Source organism: Apis dorsata, unplaced genomic scaffold, assembly GCF_000469605.1.
Source record: "Apis dorsata unplaced genomic scaffold, Apis dorsata 1.3 scaffold_59, whole genome shotgun sequence".
Taxonomy (NCBI): Eukaryota; Metazoa; Arthropoda; class Insecta; order Hymenoptera; family Apidae; genus Apis; species Apis dorsata.
The window spans coordinates 1,151,011-1,164,392 of NW_006263359.1; the positions used below are offsets into that span (position 1 = coordinate 1,151,011).

The following is a 13,382-nucleotide window of genomic DNA, read 5'->3' on the forward strand; positions in this document are numbered from 1 at the left end:
TTCTATAAATAGTTTTTTTAATATTAATATTAATATTATTATTTTTTAATATTATTTTAAAAAATATTAAAACTAAAACAAAAAATATAATATATTTCATAATATTTATTTATAGATTTTCAAAAAGATATACAACAGATACACAAAGATTTTAAAATTTTACACAATTACAATTTTAATTATACTTTATTTAATATTTATATTTTATTTTAATTAAAATTTTCTTTTTGTTGACAAACAATAGATAAAAAAAATTTAGCAGTATAATTTAAATATATAAAAATGATATCCATAAAATCAAAATAAATAAAATTTTAGTTTTGAATTTTCCGCCTTAGATGCAATGTGCAACGCCGACAGAAGAGGGTGTCATCCAATAGATGATAATGGTAGGGTAAGAACACCATATTAACCCTTTATTCATGGGTCAAACGGACTTCGCCCTTCAGTTACAGTTTGCCATTTCGTTTTACTTCTTAACGCATTTTTCTACACATGATTCGATTTGCATCGGTTGTGTAGAAAAGTGTACGATTAAACAAATAGAGAGAAAGGGAAAAATGAAGGGTGTTAGGAAAAAAAGGAACAGAGCTGCCGAACAACACGACATATCTATGTTATGTTGACGTTCGCATGACTTTTCTCGAAAACACGCATTTACGTTTCTTGGCCCGTGATATACCAGCCTAAATGTGACCTGTACTTAACAATCCATTTGTCTAACATAACCTCAAATTTCCTGTGATTATACTTCGCTTCAACAACATCGAGGCATAAATGTTAACTGTGCCAAATGTGTAAAACAAGATCTTCATCGTCGAAACAGATGCTTAGAAGTCCTCATAGCTCTTTGCCACACGTAAGTTGTAAGTATAATTTTTTTCCTTTTTTCGTTATCTATATATATTATTTGTTCCTCAAATTGCAGTATTTTCTTATTCAATATTTTTGCGATTTCCTTGCATGATGTTTTTGTTTTCATTTTAATAATTAAATAAAAATCTTGAGATACAATTGAGAGATGATGACAAATTTTTCTTGTTTCATGTTGATATCAAATTGATATTCTAAAAAAAATAATTATATATAATTATTATTTGTATTATAAATAAGAATTTTAATACATTAATTTAAAAAAATTAAAAAATTTTAAATATTTAAATTTGTAAAATTAATATATGAAATTAATATATCATTTCATTAATTATTTATCTAACTGTTGAGATTTGAGAATATGTAATAAATTTTTTTGACTTAATAATGCATGTAAAGCGGTCAATTAATTTTGTTTCAAAGAAATAAAAACAAGTACATGTTTAGGAAACAAGGCGTGTGTATATCCGAGTTTCAAATGTTTTGGGAATATCAAAAGTGAAAGTTCTAGAATGTTAATTTTTCAAGATACTTTCTATTACGAGATCTACTTAATAAAATATTTTTTTTTACAAAATATTTTCATTAAATTTATTTTATAATAAACTAAAAATTGCATTGGAATATATATATCTTATATATATCTATTTTATTTATATATCTATTATAAATATTATTTTTCTTTCTTGTTTAATTAAAATTTTTTAAATTAATGTATATTTAACTTTAATCATTTTTATATTTGTTATAATCAAAATAGTGAATTTATTCTATTTGAATGTAATCAGAATTTTAACTAAAAGGTTATCATTTATTCAATATTAATCATTTATATTATGAATTATTAAATTAATTTTAATTAATGAGATATCTTTTTACATAAACGTTTTACATGCAATATATAAGTTACATTATCATACTTAACAAATTTTTTAATAGCATTTATAGTATAGTAAAGAAAATATATTTATAGAAAATTAATTTTAATAATTTAAAATTTTTTTTTAAAACTTGAATAAATTTTTATATATCAATTACGTAAAGTAATATACAAAATATAAAGTATAAAGTAAAATACAAAATATTGTTAATCTTTTTATACTATAAAATAAAGTATTTCTTTCCAGATACTTCCCAAGAAATCCAAAAATATATATGCTGTTCAAAAATATTATGTTCAATGTTCGATGACGTTCGTGCGATTCAAATCAAACAATTATTTTAAATAGCACTTTTTCCAATAAATGCACTAATTTGGTACAAAAAATAAAGAATCTTAATAAAATGATGTTTTAGCCTTTGAGATCTGTTGAATACTGCCACGTCGATCTTCTAACCGATATATGTATTCATAAGAATTTTTTGATAAATGATCGTTTTGATTATTACTGCATTACAATCCGATAAGGAGCGTATCCATAGAAACGAAAAAAACAATTTTGAAAATTGACAATAAATATTGAAAAGCTTAAAAAATAAAACCAAAAATTAATTTTTATATAAAGATTATATGTATTATTTTTTATTTGATAATTTAATTATTTAAATTATATTTATTAAATATATTAATAATATATTAATTATAATTATTAAATTATTTTTTAATCGTTAGATTAATAATAATGATTTGTGCATTATTTATGAAATATTCAAAGATATGCGACTTATAAAATAAATCAATTATAAGGGATGTAAATAATCTAAATGGAAATTTTCACTAATAAAAGTATGAAAAAATTCTTTTCGAGTTTGTTTTGAAATTAATCTGTTTAAACAAATTCTTCTAGAAAATTATTATATTTTAAACATTGACTTTCAAACTTTTAGATTTATCATTAAAAATTATTTAAAGGGATTATCTCTAATTAATATATCTTTTTGTAAATTATTTTAAATTCAAAATATATTAGAAGAAATATATTTTAAACGAAATTAAATTTATAAATGAAATATTTTCTAAATTGTTTAACGATTTTATTACAATGTTATAACATAGATGCAAATGTAATATAATTCATATGATTATATATCGTATTTTTGGTACGATTTAATATATTATTAATGCAACGAATATTATCATAATATTTTTTATTCAAGATCAAAGGTTGCCTATTAATATGAGAATAATAAGATAAATTGTATATATATGTATATATTTAAATTTTTCACAATTCGCTTGACATACACTATCAGTTCGATTTATTATTCATCTCCTTGAAGTCTAATAATTCATAAATTGTTTCACTATTTATTATATATGAATATTACCAATAATGTAAGTCTAACATTAGTTCAAGGTATAGTTGAAATATTGATAATTGACTGTTTTTATAATACTTTTATGGAGTTGAATACAAACTAATTCGAAAGTTAACATATTATGATACTGAAAAATTGCTAGATTAGTATTTAAATCTCTATTTTTAATTTATTATAATTTTATTATAATTTATTATATTTATTATAATATATTAATTATAAATATATTAGTTGGAAATTTATCAGTTGTATTATTTTATAGCAGCAAATTTTATATTATCACTATCACAACACAATAACATTTCACAAATTATTATCTATTAAAAATATATATAAGCAAAATAAAAGATAGTATTTATAGCAGCAGATGCGTCACAGATGTTTTCTAATGACATGAAATGATTGTTGCTCTCGAAACAAGTTAAATAATTTAAACAGTTCAGTATCGATAACGGATTCTTTTACTATTGTCCGCATAAAAAATATAAAATAAATTACTAATCCATATTAATTCATATATAAAAATAAATGTTTAAAATAAAATATAATTGATTAATCTTTTATGTTTACTTTTTTTAGCCGGACTCAGACTTGTATGATGTAAGGGACTTTTTAGTATGCTGGATAAGCGGCGACTCCATGCCTCCGGTACGTCGCCTTGCACTCTGATTTTTGTGGTCGCTTTGGCACTGACTGGATGCTTCTCCTTCTGGCTTCACATCGACAATTCCGGTTCACCGACGCCATACAGCAGTGGCGTATCGGCACCAGGATATCTATTAATCTTACCCGGAAACGTGACACCCTCTCCGCAGCCATACTTATTACACGAACTTCCGTTCGGTGACAAATCAACTCTTATTGATATAAAAGACTTTCGGTTCACAATCAACAATGATCCATGTAACGGGACACATCTATTGTTGTTGATGTTGGTTCATTCGGCTCCAGAGAATTTCGTGAAGAGAAATGTAGTCAGGGAAACCTGGGGCCAGCAATCGTCAAATGTGGCGCTCCTCTTCTTCGTTGGCTCATCTGATGAATACCAAACGATGTTGGAGGAGGAAAATAGAAAATACAAAGATTTGATACAAGGCAACTTTCTCGATGCCTACAGAAACATGACTTATAAGCATGTGATGGCATTGAAATGGGCTACGTATCATTGTCCAAGTAAGCATATTTTTTTTGTACTACGCGAAATAATTGAAATAGATTGACAAATTTTTACTTTTATTATTATATAATAATATTTTTATTATTTACTTTTATTATTATATTATATTAATATATACAGTAGCATTAATCTTTTTAAATTAATAACAAATTTTATTTAAAAAACATTAAATGATTAATTTTATAGATAAATTTTTTATTAATTGTTCAAAAAAAATTTTTTCTACTAAATAGTCTTTCTAATAAAAATTCATACATCTAAAATTTCTATTTTTATTTTATTTTTTCTATTTTTTTTCTTTTAATTTTAATTATTAAAAATTAATATTAGTTAACATATTTTAAATCATAATATATAAATCTTTTTTAATAGTATTAAAGAAAAATTTTTATAAAAAATCCTTAATTCTCTTTATGCAAGTTTTTTAACAATATTTGATCTATCTATTTTTTCAGGTGCCAAATATATATTAAAATTAGATGATGATGTTTTTGTTCATATACCTGCCATGTTGGATTTCTTGACGCGTGATCTATCACCATGGGGAGCCAGGCGATTGATCCTTTGCGATCTCCACCCCACAGGTACCGTGAAGAGATCTTGGCGATCTAAGTGGAGAGTCTCCCCTCAAGAATATCCTGGTAGACATTATCCTGCATATTGCGCAGGATGGGCTATATTGTACTCTCCTGATAGCGTATTTCTTTTGTATCGTGAAGCGCAGAAAGAGCCATACTTCTGGATAGATGATGTTCACATTACCGGGACATTAGCTAGGAAAGTAAATTTAACACAAACTTCTCTGCATTATTTAATGCTAACTAATGAGAACATGCAAGATCTTCTATCTAATCCCAGTTCTCGTAGAGAGTTTCTATTCGGACCTCCAAATCTCACAGAAAACGAAATAAGAGCCTTACAAAATCTGGTCATTAAACCACGGCCTAGCAGCGAAAGCCTAGTAAATTGAAATATTTCGGATATACGAAACAAATTTATGCATCTGTGATCGTTTTTTATTTTTAAGTCCATTTTTTGGATAAGAAAACTTTATCGCAAGTTATATTATTTCTTTTTCTACTTCAATAATCTTTAATAAAATCAAGATTAAAAATTAATCATCGCAACAGAATTTTTTTCATCTCAAGAAATATAAAAATCTCGGAAATAAAAATAGGCAGATGCATAAATGTTCTTTTTATTCAATTCAAAAAATTTTTTGTGATATTTGATATTTTATGCACTTATCACATATTTCAATTTCATGCAGATATAATTCTTTTTAACATTCAAGCATTCAATTTTTTTGCACAGTATTTTTACAGTATTATACTGGATTGCAAAAGAAGTTTTACCAATATCGAGTCGGACATCTTTTTACAATATTATATTTTTTTATCATAATAATTTCTGTTATATTGATATTATAAAAATGATATTATGATACCAGTGTGAGTTATTGTTTGTATTTTATATAGTACTTACTTTTATTTTATATTTTCATTATTTTTTTTTTTTTTTAATTATGGTTTGTAATGTACTTGAATAATATTTTAATAGAATACTTAACAACGTATTCGATTTGAAAAAACCGCATCATAACGCACAATAAGTTATATTCTTGTGGTGCTGTAAAGAAAAATTAATGGAGGAAAGAGAAGAAAAAGAAAGAAAAAGAAAGATTCGTCCTGGGACTACCAGAAGATTTATCAATAAAATCTTCTGGCAGATCCGTGCCTTAGACGCCGGGATAGTAAGAACAAGATGAGAAGTATATTTGTAGAAAACGAGTGTTTGTCCACCATTAAAAAGAAAGTGCTCGATGGCGAAAATAAAAAATAATCGCCACTTTTTATTTATTTATATATTTGTATTTAATTTGCATATTATTAAGCCATCTTTTATTAAAAAAAATTTTAAAAATGATCAAAAGATGCATATCATACTAATATAACATAGAAATAAATTTTTTTTTTGCTAATCAATTAATATAAAATGAAATGACAAAATCAAATATAATTCTGAGATTAAACGTGGTCAAGTTCATAAAAGAAAAAGATTTTATAAATATAACACTATTACATCAAAATTTATAATATCAAATTGTTATATGAGAATTTCAATATAAATTAATATTATTAAATAGCAATAAGAGTACAACCCCAAATTAAGGGTCCATTCGCAAGTTAAAAGGAAATTCTTGTTCTTATATCGCGAATCGATTTGACAATGCAGATAAAATTCTAATTTTAAGTTCTTTAAACAACTATTAAAAGCAATATCCATGTAAATGCACCTTTCTTTTTACCAATATATATTTATCATCAATGAGTATACCTCACAGTATACGTATATACGTATACTGTATAGTGTAATTATATATTTGAATCTCAACTTTTTTTTTTCTTTTTATTTTAATTTAAATTACAACGATTTGTAAAAAAAAAAAGCACACGAATTTCTCTGAAGGACGAGCGACAGAAAGAAAGATAGAGAAAGAGAAAATATGTGTTTTAAATGGTGATAATTAATACACTTCACTTCACTTCACAAATTGTTGCTTCAATGAACATCTGTAAATTTTGAATTAATCTGTATACTTATAGATATACGTACAAAATGTTGGTGACTATTAGTTAGCAGAATTTTTTTTTGTTTAACATGAAATAAACGATTTTTACTTATTTATTTAATTTATACTAATTGTAGCACCATTTTTTCGTCACTTATATAGAAAAATAAAACATTTCCATTATGTATTATCAAATGTGTTTGCATAATGATGGAGTAAAATACTAATAATTTCAATAAATCATGAATTGTTTCAATTTTACGTTCTACGACCCTAGCACTAATTTTAGTTCTTTTTACATATCTTGTATATATTTCTTGTTAAGATCCTTGTAAAAATATAAGATTCTCGAACGAAAAGAAAAATATTTCGAAAGATATAAAAATGTTGTGCTTGACAGATCCTCGATAGATGTCACTCTTAGTCGGCCGTTATATTGATCAAGTTAGATTTTCTAAGGACGCACGTTGATAAGATCTCATATTTGTCAATTATATGAGAAATTTATTGCAATATCAATATATCCATTGAAACGATTTTCATTGAGTTTGCTGCGCGCCATACGTGGAATCTTAATTTTTCGCCTATGACGTCATTTGTGAATTACACAAGCGTCATCGCTCAGTCTGTTGTGGAAAATTTCATCGAATCCATGGCAGCACCGAATGAAATCTGTTTTTCCTAATAAATACTTAAACAACACATCGAAATACGTCGTGTTATCCAGTGGATGTTTTGTTAATAGTGGTATTATTTTCAAGGAATACTTCTTCGAACGAAGTGAGCAATTCCGCTTTACCTGTCTTTTTCGTTATGTTCACCATGCAAATCTATATTTATTGTGTGAAGCGATTGTAACCGTATTGTTGGACAGTTCTTCTTTTGTTTTTTTTTTATACGTAGTATGACAACTTGCTTGATTGTGATATTAATTTAATTTTCCAAGTTTTTATCGTCATTAAGTACTTTATTTGAGTTTAATCATGTTCCAACGACGATAGCAATCAAATTGTGTTTTTAATGTAAATCCTTCAAAAGTTTTGTGATGTACGAAAGAAATTATATGTTTCGATGATGACTTAATATTTACAATTATTGCCACGAATTTTCAGAGTACTAATAATTTTATTTATCGTAAACTGTCCATTTTCTGTTTTCACTTTCTTCGTGTCAGTATATATATATGTGAAATTTATTCAAAATGATTTATATTTTATTTGACAATGTTGTGAAATGTATTTTATAATGTTCCATGATATTTTATTTATATTAAAGATATTATTAATAGACAAATAAGTGACTAATGATTTTACAGGTGTGGTTATAGTGCTTGAAAAGAATTTAACAATTTGTTACGATGACGATGCAGCAATTCTGTTTACGATGGAACAATCATCAACCAAATTTCATTTCGGTGTTTTCAAATTTGTTAAATAATGAGACTTTAGTGGATGTGACATTAGCTGCTGAAGGCAGGCATCTTCAAGCACACAAAGTTGTTTTATCTGCATGTAGTACATATTTCCAGTCATTGTTTACTGTGAATCCATGTCAACATCCCATTGTGATATTAAAGGATGTAAAATTCTCAGATTTGAAAATCATGGTTGATTTTATGTACTATGGTGAAGTAAATATATCACAAGATCAATTACCATCTATTATAAAGGTGCAATATATCAAAATATTAATTTTATTAATTATTACATTTCTTAAAAAGTTAAAAATAGCAATATAATTTTTTTATCTAGACTGCAGAGAGCTTGAAAATAAAAGGACTTGCAGAAATGCACAGTGCTTCTTTAACAAAATGGCCAAGTGGTAGTAGTGAACCTGGAGGAGGAGATCGTGGAGAATCTTGTTCACCCAGTCCTTCTCCATTGTCACCATCCTTTCGTAGAAAAAGATTAAGAAAATCATCAACAGGGTCAACATCTGGATCTGGTGATAAGCCAGAAGAAATGAATGAAATCACTTTAGTTGCTACCAATATTGTAAAACCAGAACCATTAATAGTTTCACAAGAAAATAATGAAAATGTAAGAAGACCTGTTAATACAAATACTGAATCTCAAGGAAGTATTGATGAGGATCAAATATCAATTGTAAGTATATTTTATATTTATATATATAAACAAATATTATTTATCGAATATTTATATATGTAAAAAATATAATTGTATATAATAAATAAATTTTATAATTTTTTATGTATATAATGTTATTATATTATTTATATATAATATTAAGATATAAAATCATAATTTAATTAATTTTAGATGAGTAATATGGAGAATAGTTCCACAACAACTCCAGCACAAAGTGATGGCTCGATACAAGATGTAAGTCAACAATCAGGAGGAAATGTAGCCCAAAGTTCAGTTTCTTCACAACAACCTCCTGCACATCAAGGTAAGTTTTTTATAATGTATGCAATTAGTTTGAAATTATTTTTGTATATTTGATATAATTATATGTATGAATATAAAATATATATATTATAAAAAAAAAATTATATTTTTAAATATATTTAATAAAAAATATTTAAAATCTATATTTTTTTTATAAGCGGTAATTCTAAAAGATATTGAAATTGATATTAAATTTTAAATAATATTTTTATATACAGCATTTTTATATAACATTTATATGTATTATTCATAATTAATTTTAATTGAAAACTAAATTTCATTTAAAAATTAAATGTTTTTTTTATTTATTTCTGTGTCTTTTAATATTTGAAAAGTAAGATTCAAAAATATAAATTTTATGTTTAAGATTATATGTATCAAATATGTATCAATATTTCAAAATACGGACAGATGGATTATAAACGAATCTAATATAGTCTTAAACTATATATATAATATAGATTCTTAAGTAGATTGATAAATTCTGATACATTGATTGTTTAAAATTTATATTTTTGAATTCTATTCATTCAGTAAAATGCTATTAAAAGATACAAAAATAAATAAAAAAATTTTATTTATTCCCAACGAAATTTAATCTAATTAAAAATATATGTTAAAATTAAGGTTATGGTTAATAATTAAAATCTATAGATTGTATAAAAGGATATTAATTATATTTTGAATACTGTTTCGATTTTTATTAAACATATTTGTTAATTCTGTTTTTTATTTGTGCACAAGCGGCAATAATTTCATTTTAAATATGCATGATATATCTATTTTTCACACATATACTTTAGTTGTTTAGTAGTAAAACACAATTTATAGCGAACGTAATGAGTATTAAAATTGCATGTGAATAAATGATACTTACATTATATGCTGGCACAGATGCGTTTAAATGTACTGCACAAATCAACAGACGTTTGACATGAAAATAGAGCGAAAATTGAGAGGAAAAAAAATGTTATTAATTAGTAGTGCAAATTTCTATAAGGTTAGTTTCATTCATGAAATTCACCATGGTACACAGATACATAGCACACAATGTATAATGTTCTTTTAGAGGACAGTAAAATCGGGCCTTAAACATTGTTGAGTATGTATGTGTGCCTTACTCTGTCCTTTAATTTACATAATAAATTTGTACACATTTTTCTATATCAAAGAATGAATGACAAATGTGCTTTAAAATGTATCTGTGCCATGCCACAATATTCTGTTCTTAATATTCCCATATATATATCATTAATTTCATATAGATATTTTTATAAGTATTTTTTTAATTCTTTTCTGCTTACAGCTTAGCATCTTCATTTTTTCTACACACATAGTAGCATAAAGCAATTTATTTCATTAGACATCTTTTTCGATTTTATAGTTTAATTATTATGATTAAGCCAATTATTGCCGAATTGTTCTTTTTGTTTATTATATCATACAAATACATTACCGCTATTAAGTTCCAATATATTTATATAAATATATATTAAAATTTTTATTATCATAATTTTATTATATCATACGAATGTATCATTTTTTTAATCAAAAACACATTTCATAAATATATATAATATACATGTAATTAGTATATTTTTATCACTGCGTTAATATGAAAACATATATACAGCCAATAACAAAATAATTCCTGTGCTCTGACCAAAGTATGAACCGGTCTGTTCCACAGGATTGCAATGGACTATTATGGAGCATACATATCCACGTTTCGCTCTGTCTTCGTGTCAAACGAATCTGTCGATCCAAGCATCATCAGCTTTTACCACGCCCGAAATAACAGCTTCTTCGACCATCAGCGATCAGTATTCTGGTACCAGCACAACTGGTTCCAGTTGCGCCCTGACGAATTATCCGAATTCCTCGCACGGGACATTGCAGCACGCATCGTCGAGCGGCCCTTCACCGTCGACACAGTGCCCGAGTAACTGCCAGAGCCCATGCGCCAGTCCACAAACCGCAATAAAGAGAAAACGATCGACAAATCCACAAGCAGATGAGAACTTTATCAGGGCTTTAGATGCCGTACGGTACGGTGGCATAGGTTTCTGTAAAGCGGCTAGGATGTTCGGTGTAAATAATCGAACACTTTGGTTGGAATACAAAAAGCGCGGTTATCCGAATAATCGACCCAGTTTGAAATCGAGAGTTAAGCAAGAAGTAAATTCCTCACCGCCACCAGCTCAGCCAGCGCAGCCGGTTAATTCGCAGAGTCCTACGCCAATGGGCCCCCCCACTACTCCACACAGTACACACAATACCCATAGCACGCATACCATGCTGACCACTCATAGTCCTCATACGATGTTAAGCGGTTATATCGATAGCAGACATACGGATTACGCATTGCCAAGCACTACAATGCCAATCAATTTACACGGTGTTAATTACAATGCGATGTGAGCTATTGGTCATGATATAATGCTATCAATGATGACTTGTATAGACGAGCTTGAATAGATCTTTCATAAAATAAAGATTACATCGGCAATATTTATCGAAAGTGAACATAAATTCTAATGGTAAATGATAAAACCAAAAAAAAAAAAACCTTCGATTTTAGGTATCTTCTTTGCCTAATTTGTATGTAACTATAAAAAGTTTATAGATTAACATAAAGATTTCGATGAAATGAAAAAATTAGTACATAATACTTTATACTCTACAGATTTTTTACATTAGAGTACACGTATATAACGAAAAATGAAATTGCTGTATTACTGGAGCTCGTTGACTTTTTATTCTTAATGATCATTATAAAAGTATAAACAACAATTTTTTTTCTTTTTATCTTTAAAGAAAAAAAAGAAAGCAAAATCGACATTGTTTTAAAAGAATAGAGTAATATTGTTTTAACAAATTTTTTATTAAGTATTTATTAGAATTAATTAAAATTTAAATTATGAGTGAACGAGTTCAAAGTGGATGACAACAAATTTTTATTAATGGTATTGTCCAACACTGAAAGTTCTGACAGTAAGTAGAATAAATTTTTAGACAGGTTCCTTTAGTTTATAATAATATGATTTGAAATCTACGAATTATATATGATGTGATAGAGTGTGAACGGCCATTCACTCAACACATATAAATATAATAGAGTCTCATTAACAGTCGTAAAGTCATTATGTATTATGCGACAGTTATCAAGGCATTATTATATTTGGTTGTTTGTAATTTCAGATATTTATAGACGTATTATTGAAGATCTTTTAATTTAATGTTTTTATTGTTCTAAATATTAACTTTGGATAAATATCGATATATGATCTAAAGTTGGTGGAATAACGCGCATACGTTTATTCGCGAAAAAATGTGGCGTATAATGAATCTATTTCACATTTAGTCTGTACCATACCGCGCGAATTTTTTAGTAAATAAAATAATAATAGGAAATGTAATTCAAAAATATCACATATATTTACACACACACAAAACGCGTACATACATCGCAGAATAATAATACATTTTATAGAATTAATTATTTAATTTATGAATGATAAAGTAAAATATAATGCATCGTCAATACATGTATTACAATTAATTTGATATTGTTGAAAAAGGAACATTTTATAATAGATGTGATATCTGAGATAATTATCTGTGAGAAAAATTTTGTAAAAACATATTTTTTTTTAATGAATGCGGCAACTTTCGCGAAAATATATGTTTCAAAAAGTTTGTTTGAAATTTTTAATAATTTTTTCACTTGAGAAATTCCATTATATAGGCTGTTTCATAAAATAGAAACATCATTATAAATCAGTTTATAGATAAGAGAATGAAAAAAGATTCAGTTAGTGAATTTTAATATAAAATATTTATATAAAATAGTTTAAATAATGGAAATTATATATATGTTCATTATACTTAAAAAGTTACGATTCAAGCAATTTCTTTTATTTTTACGATATATTAAATCTGATATTTTATCGGATTATCTTTCGTAATATATTCGAATTATCTTTCGAATTCGATATTAACGGACAATTGAATTTACAAATTTACAATACTTAATAGCGAATTATTTTTTCTTTAATATATTTAATATTTCTTTATATATTTTTAATGT

The 13,382-nt window shown here is 25.9% G+C and overlaps 2 protein-coding genes across 2 annotated transcripts in view; both read left to right on the top strand.

Moving 5' to 3' along the window:
• The first annotated feature begins 3,716 nt into the window (after nucleotides 1-3,716).
• On the top strand, nucleotides 3,717-5,983 carry LOC102676031 (lactosylceramide 1,3-N-acetyl-beta-D-glucosaminyltransferase). Its single transcript, XM_006609718.2, has 2 exons — nucleotides 3,717-4,305; nucleotides 4,765-5,983. Exons 1-2 carry the CDS (start codon nucleotides 3,750-3,752, stop codon nucleotides 5,277-5,279), a joined length of 1,071 nt encoding a protein of 356 aa, XP_006609781.1. The 5' UTR covers nucleotides 3,717-3,749; the 3' UTR covers nucleotides 5,280-5,983.
• Nucleotides 5,984-6,996: 1,013 nt separating this feature from the next.
• LOC102675895 (probable serine/threonine-protein kinase dyrk2) overlaps nucleotides 6,997-13,382 on the top strand; it is a 9,725-nt gene continuing 3,339 nt past the window's right edge. The window contains exons 1-5 of the mRNA XM_006609717.2: nucleotides 6,997-7,661; nucleotides 8,197-8,550; nucleotides 8,633-8,986; nucleotides 9,161-9,293; nucleotides 10,983-11,663. Coding sequence (XP_006609780.1) covers nucleotides 8,239-8,550; nucleotides 8,633-8,986; nucleotides 9,161-9,293; nucleotides 10,983-11,663 — 1,480 coding nt within the window. The 5' untranslated portion in view covers nucleotides 6,997-7,661; nucleotides 8,197-8,238. The remainder of the gene's footprint in view (nucleotides 7,662-8,196; nucleotides 8,551-8,632; nucleotides 8,987-9,160; nucleotides 9,294-10,982; nucleotides 11,664-13,382) is intronic.

Bases quoted from the DNA above. Each gene is read 5' to 3' on its own strand.
- LOC102676031 (XM_006609718.2), top strand. From the start codon at position 3,750: ATGCTGGATAAGCGGCGACTCCATGCCTCCGGTACGTCGCCTTGCACT. The intron at 4,306-4,764 runs GTAAGCATATTT...CTATTTTTTCAG, and splicing joins GGCTACGTATCATTGTCCAA to GTGCCAAATATATATTAAAA.